Raw genomic sequence first — 10,469 nt, 5'->3', positions numbered from 1 at the left:
CCGCCCGCCCGTCCGTCCCGGGCTGGGGAGTGACAGGCCAGGCTCCCAGCGAGACGCTCCCTGCCGCCCGCCCGCCCGCCGCCTCGGACTCACCAAGATCCGCTTGAAGAGCGCGTTCTCCTTGGGCGGGAGGCTCACGGCCGGCATGGTTCCGGCTCCTCCCGCGGCTCCCGCCACCGCCCGGCTCGGTCAGTCCGTTTGTCCGCCCGCCGCCGCTGCCGTTCCCAAGCTCGCTTCAGCCTTGAATCCTCCGCTCCGCCGCCACTAGGCCTCGGGTGTCGCCGCGTCGCCCTGTCCTGACACCCCTTTCTCCTTTTTTTTTTCTCCCCTCTTTCCCCTTTCTCACTTAGCGCTGCCGCCACCTCCCCCCTCACGAGTCTCCGTCGGCGGTTCACGTGGTAACTCAAAAGACCGACAGAGGCAGCCAAAATGGCGGACGCCGAGGGCTTTCCCACCCGGGTCACACCTCCCAGCGCGCAGGCGCGGTGACCCGCTCTCCCCACCCTCGCTGCACCGGCGCCTGCCGGGAAGGCGGAGGCCGGGTCGGCCTGCGGAACCGCTGATCCTGGCTTGGCTCTGCTGGTCTTGCCAGTGCTGAGCGTCTGGGAGGGCCGCCAACGGCGCTTCCGCCGCCGACAGCCTTTCTGCCCCTTCTCGCTAGACCGGCCTTTCTTTCACTCATTGGGGTGGACGCGCCCAGGTGCTGTAATCATAGCTTGAGCCTCGAGTGCCAAAATGCCGGTGGAGGTGTTTTAAGAAGAGTTGTAGTCGGTCAAGGCCCAAGTTGCCCAAATTGTGAGCAGAGGTGAAAGGTGAGATGAGAAAACCTTTCGCCTCAGTGGGGACTTCAGAACCGATCCGAAGAGGTGAGGGCTTAATCGTCTTTGAAAAGCGTCAGAGAGCGCGACCTACGAAATGGGCTTGCCTAGCTAGGGTATCTGTGATTTTGTTGACTGTAGTTAAGATAACCAAGAAAGGTCGTTAGCCAGATCCGAAGTGGCGTGTTTGTACCGCCCGCCGAAGGAGCCTCTGAAGGTTGAAGTGTTCGTGTTTATTTCATTGCTGAAGTCAAGGCAGGGTTGAGGAACGGGCTGTGTCACCTTGATGTAGAGGAGCTGAGGGTCGAAACTCCTCGAGTTGGCTTCTAGTTCGTGCTTAGGGTTATAACTGTTGAACTCAACTGCCAGTTGCGAGAAATCCTTAGAGGGCAAACTTCACTGAACGAGATCAGGCCTGAGAGTGAAGAGGATCCCTTCCACGAGCAGGCATTTCGCTGACTTGACAATAAAACCTTCACAAAGTGACATGCCATTGAGTCACAAGAGCCATTTACCCGTGATTATCTCGTGCAGACCTTGTAGTATTCTGTGCATCATGAATCATAAAGATGTGTGAGAGCTTGGCTTTTTTTGTCTTTTTTCTTTAACAGATACGTTGTAGTTTTCAAATTAGCCTTTAACTTTCCTGCTCTACAGAGTGAGTTCCAGGACATCCAGGGCTACACAGAGAAACCCCGTCTTGAAAAACCAAAAAGAGAGAGGGATCATAGCAGTCGAACCCTAGGGTCTCCTTGAATACTGTAATCTTTCTAAAGATTTAGGAAAATTAGGTTGGTGAGATGGCGCGGGGAGTCAAGGCTCTTACTCTGCAAGCCTGGCATCGTGAGTTTGATCCCTGAGCCCACATAAAGATGGAAAAAGAAAAATGGCTCCGCGAAGTTGTTCTCTGCCCTCCATGTTGGCACACTAAATAATAAATGAAGTTATGGGGCTGGAGAGATGGTTCCTCGAATAAGAGCCCTGTTGCTCTTGCAGAGGATCTGGGTAGGGCTCTCAGCCTCACCAAAGGCACCAGGTGAGCACACGGTACACATTCATACATGCAGGCAAAACGCCCATACATATAAAATAAAGAAAATTCAGCACATACAAAGACACATATGAGTAGCTTCTCTTGTGAGTGTGTGCTGTCGGAGCTCTAGCCTGGCGCTTCATACCGGCCACACAAACACACCTACCACTGAGCTAGCAACACCCACAGCACTAGATACTGACTTTTGTTTTCTGAAATTGTACACGTAATTTTTTAAATTGTAATGCTTTATTAGCGTGTTAATTATACACAATGGTTTTCATTATGTTTCATGTATGTGCATAATATATTTCAATCTTATTCACACACATACATATCCTTACCATCCCTTGTCTCCATCTACTACTCTTAATCCCTTTCCCACTAAATAGCAACTTTGCTTGTTTGTTTTATCTTGCTAAGTAGCCCAGGCTTATCTTGAACTCACTTCCTCCCTCTTTGCTTCCCAAATGCTGAGATTACAGACATAATACCCCATCCAAGCCTTAACATTTGTATTTTTATAAAGATTTGATCTCTGTTTGTTTGCGTGTGCACACGTGCAAATGTGTGGCTACTGGTACCCACAGAGGTCAGAAGAGAGTGTCAGATACCCTGGAGCTGGAGTGAGAGTAGCTGTAAGCCACCCACCTAGGTCCTCTGGAACAACAGCAGGTCTCATAGCTGCTCAGCCTTCTCTTCAGGCCCAAACAACGGTTTTTAAGGTTCGATTAATACTGGTGTGATTATAACAGTGATCTGATTCATCTCTGAGTTAACATGCACCTACAGCCTGGCCACACAGTCAATGGCATAGCCTGGACCCAGTAATAAACTGTAGACTCCAAACACGGCTACTTGACCAGTAGAAATGAACTGGAGCTGGGCTTTTGCGTGCCTCGTGTGCTTCCAGGGAGTTACACCCACGGCTCTCTGACACACAGCTGCTGAGGACCTCCCGTCCTTCCCTGTTACTACGGTTACAGGGCTTCCTCCAGCTACGGGTAGTGCTGCAGACATGGAATCCCAATACTGGTACTGGAAGAATAAGGCAGAAGGACTTCAAGATTGTCTTGAATGGGAGACCGGAGGCCAGTCTGTTCTTGCAACATTAGGGAAGCCTGTCACCCAGACTTAACAAAAAAAAAAAAAAAAATAGTCAATTTGGGTATGTTTGCTTAATAAAAAGTTACATGTATACAAGAAACCATGCTTCTTCGGGCCCTGAATTTGATATATGGGCTTATGTATCTAGTGGGTTTTTTTTCTCTTATTTCAACTCTTGTTCTTTACTTCCTTCCTTGGACACATCAGCCAAGTAAGATTTTTTTTTTTATGGAAAAATCCAGGGCTAAAACTTATTTTCCATCAGCTAACGCAAATCGCCCTTCACCTAGGTCACAAGTAAGGTTTTTAGCATTTAAGCATGGTTTAAATGGATGTTTAAAAAGACATCTACCAAACTAGAATTAGCTATTAGCTCGTGTTCTTCTCAAAACAAGTTTTATCTTCATCTGCCTCCTCCAACTCTGGGGGTCCAGTGAGCCCTAATATGCTGAAAATGCTATGCTCATACTTCATTGCTGCCCCCAAATACACTAGGAAAGGACACAGGGATCAAATTTCTGAAAAAGAACAAAACTGAATTCCCCAGCATAGATCATGAAGTGGTACTGGGCTTCCTGGTTCTGTACACTCTGACAGCCGGTGGCTCCTGTTTCAACTCGCTGAAGACTAGCAAGCTGTGTCAGGACAAGCTCTGGCAGCGTGGGATAGAAAGAGTATACAACCGACGGTCTGCTGAGTGGACAAGAAGCCAGCAAGTTGGGAGCCAACAACTGACTCAGCGCATTAGTGGGCTGGTTTGCTTACTTGAGCATGAGTTCAGGAGGCTCAAACTAGGTTACAAACTAAAGGACTAAAGTAAAGTAACATTTTAGCCATCATTTGCATTTTAAAATGAGCCACAAAGCACAATATAATTATTTTATCTTTTATCGATAATTTATTTCCTTTCCCCTCTATTTTAAAATACATGTATCTATTTAGTGTGAGTGTATATATTTGTGTACATATGTGTGCTTGTGAGAGTAGCCATCTGGAGGTCAGAAGGAAACTCTTAAAAATCTGTTCTCTCCTTCCATCAAATGGGACATGCCAATTGAACTCAAGTCACCAGGCTTGACAGCAAGTACCTTGACTATGCATTAGTGCCCACCTTTTCTTTCCTAAGAGACAGGGTCTTTCATAGTAGCCCAGGCTGGCCCAGGACTCACTATGAAACTCGAACTACTCTCAAAACTGAGGCATTCCTGCCTTAGCTTCCCAAGAACTGGATTAGACATGAGCTACCACACTCTGCTCATGCCTACTTGTTTTAATAAAAAGATTTAAAAATAATACTGATAATCAAACATAGAAAAATGCTAACACTTATTTTGCTATTAAAGTGGATGTAAGCAGCTTTAGGTTTTAACAAACAGCTTTTAAGGGCAAGTTTGTATCCTCTGCAGGCTGGAGAGATGGCTGAGCTGTTAAGAGAGCATATTTCCCTAACAAACATTTGAGTTTGGTTCCCATCACCCACTCCAGTTGACTCACAGACGCCTATCAATCCAGCTCCAAAGGATACAACGCTCTCTTGTCTCCAAGGAGAGTTTCATTCATATATCCCCCCACACCATATGCACACATAATTAAAAGTAAAATCTCACAAAGTAAGAATATATCATCTGTGACCTGTTCTTTTTTTTTTATTTTTTTTTGGTTTTTCGAGACAGGGTTTCTCTGTGGTTTTGGAGCCTGTCCTGGAACTAGCTCTTGTAGACCAAGCTGGTCTCGAACTCACAGAGAACTGCTTGCCTCTGCCTCCCAAGTGCTGGGATTAAAGGTGTGCACCACCACCACCTGGCTGACCTGTTCTTTTTTTAAACAGGGTCTTTGGACACCAGGTAGAATTAAGAATCCAGTGAAACAGAATCTCTGTCAGTTCTGCAACATAAATACCAGCTGATCATGACCTGGAAAGATGGCTCAGCAATTAAGAGTGCTGCAAGAGCTGCAAAAGACCTGGCTTTGTTTCCTAGCACCCAGAGCACACTGGACAACTCAGAGCTGCCTATAACTACGGTTCCAGGGGGGTCCAGGACCTCTTCTGGCCTCCTAGGGCATTTGTAGGCAACGTCCTGCTCTTGACAAACAGGCCCAAACACAGACATAAAGATGTTTAACCCAGCTGATCAGCCAGGGCAATCCAAAGCCTCTGACCTTCACTGTGACCTTCCAAGCACCAACACACACATACCACAATGTGAATCTACACATAAAAATTATAAAAGTAGGGCTGGAGAGATGGCTCAGTGGTTAAGAGTATTGCCTGCTCTTCCAAAGGTCCTGAGTTCAATTCCCAGCAACCACGTAGTGCCTTACAACCATCCGTAATGAGGTCTGGTGCCCTCTTCTGGCCTGCAGGCATACACGCAGACACAATATGTATACATAATAAATAAATTTAAAAAAAAAATTATAAAAGTAGCCGGGCGGTGGTGGTGCATGCCTTTAATCCTAGCACTCGGGAGGCAGAGGCAGGCAGATCTCAGTGAGTTCGAGGCCAGCCTGATCTACAAGAGCTAGTTCCAGGACAGCTAGGGCTATTACACACAGAAACCCTATCTCAAAACAACAACAAAATAAACAAACAAACAAACATAAAACTCCAGCTGATTATTACAAATGTCTTGAATAGGCAAACAGTTTTTACTACTCCCAGATAACTCCTAAGCTTCCCAACAACCGTACAGGATAGGTTTTATGTTACAGATGTAGTAGAGATTAACGACTAACGATCATAGTGTTGACTGACATGTGGCCGACACAAATGCTACTGGAGACATGACAGTTTGGATCCTGTTCTACGTAAGACACATGGCCAGTCCCAGCTTGTCAGATAGGCTAACAGGACCACTCTACCCAGAATCCGAGGACCACACACTGGATCCCTTTGCCATCTGGATGCCCCTCCTGAACCAGTTGGAGCACTTTCATGTAACATCTACAAGAATTTTGTCAGGACCTGGTGGCAAAGGTCTTATAATCCCAGCTCCTCAAAAAGCTGAGGCAGGGGCTGGAGAGATGGCTCAGTGGTTAAGAGCATTGCCTGCTCTTCCAAAGGTCCTGAGTTCGCTCACAACCATCTGTAATGAGGTCTGGTGCCCTCTTCTGGCTAGCTGTATACATAATAAATAAATAGATAAATATAAAAAAAAAAAAAAAAAAGCTGAGGCAGAAGGATCAAGTTCATGCCATCTGGGCAACTTAGTGAGAGCCTATCTCAAAAAGTGAAAAAGCTATGTGGGGATACGTAGCTCAGTGATTAGGCACTTGACTGTGATGTAGGAAGCCCTGTATTCCCTCCCTGCCGAATAACAGATTTCTATGTCACAGGATTGAGAGGCATCAAAGTTGTCTTGATAAATGGATCTTAGAAATCGTTGAGGCCGCCGGGCGGTGGTGGCGCACGCCTTTAATCCCAGCACTCGGGAGGCAGAGGCAGGCGGATCTCTGTGAGTTCGAGACCAGCCTGGTCTACAGAGCTAGTTCCAGGACAGGCTCCAAAACCACAGAGAAACCCTGTCTCGAAAAACCAAAAAAAAGAAAAGAAAAGAAATCGTTGAGGCCTTTACAAACAGAAAGTTCCCTTAGCCGACAAGTTTGTCTTTGAGTCCGTCTGTTAATTGATGCTAATAATCACTGCATATCCTGTAGCCAATGTAGTGATAAAATGACTGTAAACCACACAATGAATTAACTTACTGTACCTGAAACACTAAATTCAGCCCAAATTTTATTCTTCAACAAAACACTTCCATTTTCAGTTTTGAGGCTCACCAATGAAAAGTCCGACGAGCGCTCTGACAAACTGTTTTCCCCGCCCCAGCCCCGTTTTCACCGGTGGTTTTCCGGATCCTCCGGGTTTTAGGTTTGTCCTCAAGCTAGGACGCTAGTCCACCTGCGAGTCCCGCTTCTGCTGCCAGGGGGCGCTGCGTTCCGCGCCACCGCCGGCGATGCGCGCGCAGTGAGAAGGCGGTGCCCGCCCGACACGTCGCGCTTGCCCAGGAGGGACGAACTCTGTAGGGCAAGATGGCGCCGTCTGCCGTACTGCGTCCGCTTTCGCGGCTGCTGGCCCCGGCCAGATTCCCGAGCTGCTGTGAGTGTCTCCAGGCCCATTGGGCTCCCGGTCTACTCCCACCCTGCACTGACCACCCTGGAACCTCCGGAGGAGGTCGCGGCTCAGGCCGACCTGCAGTGACCTTCACCGGCCGCGGTCCGCTCTGCATCGTCGGCCGTCGGCCCTCCAAACTATCTGCCCTCTTGAGAGTGGATTTTGTGTCTTTTTGCCCCCGGCTCTACAAACATGCCCAGGAGACAACAAACAGGGAGGTCCTCCCGGGGCTGCCTCTCACCCTCCCACTCCCCAGCCTGTGAAGGACAGCGACAGTTTAACGAGGTTTTGAAGGCGTCCTGAGTCCCAAGGACGGCCATTTGTCTCTGCAAGTGGCCCCGGACAAGTTACTTTTGTTTTCTGGACTGTGCCCAAATTGAGGTTGGGCAGATAGAGTATAAATGACAATGTAAAGCCAGGGATGGTGGGGCTCTCTTGGAATCCCAGCCCTGGGGAGGTGGAGACAGGGGATCAGGAATTCAAGACCGTCCTGGGCTACAAGAACTCCTATCTCAGAAGAGAGAATTTCATGCACTAATACGCACGCACACTAGTAAATGTTAGGTTTTCCTCGCTACAAGTCAGTAAGATACATATTCTCTTTCTCTTTTCAGATTCAACGCGGTCAAAGTTCTACGTCCGGGAGCCAGTCCATGCCAAACCTGACTGGCTGAAAGTTGGGCTGACCTTGGGCACCTCGGTTTTCCTGTGGGTTTATGTGAGTACCCTATCCATCGGGATCCCTGGAACTGGAGTTAGAAACGTTTGTGAACTGGCAGTTGTTGGTCCTGGGAACCAAACTTGGGTCCTTTGTGAGCAGTACAAGGCTCCTAACTGCGAAACCATCTCCACAGCCCCAATTTCATATTTCATTCTCAAAATTTTTTTGCTGGTGGAAGGCTTAATTACTGCCAAGAACATTAAAGGTTGGAATTGGGTCTTTGATTCCTATGAATTCCATCATGTATCAATCATTGTTCCAGCTACATAATCAGACAGTGGTTCTAAGAAAGTAGCTGTTCCCGGACTTCTGATTAACACACAGAGAGGTGAGGGATGGGTCGGTCACTCACTCACAGTGGCAGGCTGCTAAGACTGGAATAGAGCATGCACCGTAGGATACAGTGGGCCGATCCTCTATGTGAGCTCACATAGGCAAGCTCACCTGGCCATAGATTCTCTCTTTCTGTCTCTCTCTCTCTCTCTCTCTCTCTCTCTCTCTCTCTCTCTCTCTCTCACACACACACACACACAGGCAAGCCCACCTGTCCATAGATTCTCTCTCACACACGTACACAGGCAAGCCCACCTGTCCATAGATTTGCACATACACACAGGTACACAAAAGTATAGCATTTTACTTATCAACCAACCTGGACACGTGTGACAACGACAGTGTCATGTTTTGAAATTCTTCTGTCATGATATGCTTTCCATTGTCTCTCGATTTGAATTTTTTCACTTTTTATACCTAGTAAAATAGTAATTGTTTTAACCTACCCTATTTCTCTTATGAATCATAAGGATCTTTACTTGGTTTCCTCCTCTTTAAGATAACAGAAAGATTACATTTCTAGTTTTAATCATTAACTTATAGCTCATCAATCAACATAATGAAGATGTTTTGGAGTATAAAAGAAGAAATGGATTGGAATAAACTTCGGAGATATTAATATAGTAAGTATGTTTATAAAGTATACAGATGATGGAAGTTAATTGATCTGTTTGTTTGTGGCTGTGACAGGCTCTCCACTGCACATAGTAGCACATGCCTTTTTTAGTGCCAGCACTAGGGAGGTAGAGAAGTAGGTCTACTCTGTGAGGCCAGCCTGGTCTACATAGTGAGGTCCACGATAGCCAGGGCTAAGCAGAGAGACCTTGTCTCAAAAGAGAGAGAGGCAGGGTCTTATTGTATAACTTTGAACTCTCTATGTAGACGAGAATCCACCTGCCTCTACCTCCTAAGTGCTGGCATTTTAGGAGTATGCCAGGACTCCGGACCTGCAGAATAAACCCAGTACTGGATGAAGTCAATACCTATAATGCCAATACTGCAGAGTCTGTGACAAGGAAATAATTAGTCTGAGGCTAGGGTCTGCACAGCAAGACCCAGTCCCAAACAAAGAAAGTAAGGACAACAATAAAACCAAAATCACCTTAAAATCATGTCTTCTTCACTAGTACTTCACCCATTGTATTTATAGCGCTCAGGACAGTTGGCATAATCTGTGTGTGGATTCTGTAAGAGCAGAGTTCCTATCTATTTATTAATGCTTATGTTCTCAACACTGCACTGCACTGAGCACCCAACCATTCTAGGACTTTAATGTTCGTAGAACGAATGAATGTGTAAAGGCAATGGATTCTGCATTTTTCTGCTTAACCATTTCATTATGATTGTTACTGTAGCTAGCATCCAATTGAAGAATTCAGGTAAAACCTAATATTAATGAGATAATGTATTTTACATGCTCTAATTTAAAAGAGAGACGTTTGTGAGTCTGTGTATGTGCACATGTATCACATGCATAACATGCATATGCTATGTTATTATATAAACATGTAACATATATACTTTATTCCTGAAATTATTTGAAAGAAATCCTTTATTCTTTATGAAGTGAAAAATCCCTCATTTAAAAAAGCCCTTAGCTTCTGGGCTGAGGAGATAGCCCAGGGGTTAAAACAGCTGCCACATCAGCATGAGTGCAGAGCTCAGAACCCCAGAGCCCATGTATGGATGATTGGCAACCACTTGTGATTCCAAAACTCTGAAGGTGAGCAGAGGCTCCCCAGAATAAGAAGGCTAATTAACACTGGTGCTCTCTGGTGTCAGCTGAGAAACCCTACTTCGGTGACTAAGACTCCCGGCATCAGTGGGCCTTCACATGCACACATGCAGACATGCATGCACACCGCATACACATATCTCGGTGCCCGTGAATTAAATCTAGTAGGTGATAAGCACGCTATAAACATAGTAATCACAAAACACATTTTAAAAATTCTCAAATTAACACTTTAGGGTTTATCATCTAAATCTTTTGCCTCTTTTTTTCTATTAATACCAATTTGTCCATTTCAGTATTATTGATATAAATTTAAAATCAAGTACTGATTCTATTTAATAGATATATTTTCTAGATCTTTTTTTCTGGTACTCTAAGGTGAATTAGTCAGAGAAGTCTGGCTTTAACATTATCTGATCAGTGCCTTGTATTGATTTTTTTTTTTCTTTTCCTTGTAGGTCTACTTCATGTAATGGAGTCCATTCATCTGGATTCATCCATCTGTTGAGTTGTGGATATGAGGGGAAAGTACATATGTAAATATGTATCAGTCAAGTTAACATGGCTTTTACTTTATTAAATAAAAGTGCTTATGTTCTTCATGTGTA

At 45.8% G+C, this 10,469-nt stretch overlaps 2 protein-coding genes across 2 annotated transcripts in view; one reads left to right on the top strand and one right to left on the bottom strand.

Annotated features, from left to right (window-relative positions):
- The window catches only part of Naa15 (N(alpha)-acetyltransferase 15, NatA auxiliary subunit), a 70,682-nt gene extending 70,480 nt beyond the window's left edge, over positions 1 to 202 (bottom strand). The window contains exon 1 of the mRNA XM_005343956.2: positions 94 to 202. Coding sequence (XP_005344013.1) covers positions 94 to 147 — 54 coding nt within the window. The 5' untranslated portion in view covers positions 148 to 202. The remainder of the gene's footprint in view (positions 1 to 93) is intronic.
- Positions 203 to 6,914: 6,712 nt separating this feature from the next.
- Positions 6,915 to 10,469, top strand: Ndufc1 (NADH:ubiquinone oxidoreductase subunit C1). The gene is made up of 4 exons (XM_005343955.1): positions 6,915 to 7,057; positions 7,687 to 7,790; positions 8,670 to 8,749; positions 10,320 to 10,469. The coding sequence occupies exons 1-3, from the start codon at positions 6,991 to 6,993 to the stop codon at positions 8,727 to 8,729; spliced, it is 231 nt and encodes a 76-aa protein (XP_005344012.1). The 5' UTR covers positions 6,915 to 6,990; the 3' UTR covers positions 8,730 to 8,749; positions 10,320 to 10,469.

This window comes from Microtus ochrogaster, chromosome 1, assembly GCF_000317375.1.
Source record: "Microtus ochrogaster isolate Prairie Vole_2 chromosome 1, MicOch1.0, whole genome shotgun sequence".
Lineage (NCBI taxonomy): Eukaryota > Metazoa > Chordata > Mammalia > Rodentia > Cricetidae > Microtus > Microtus ochrogaster.
Note: the sequence above shows the minus strand (reverse complement) of the source record. Positions and strands in the feature narration are given on the sequence as shown.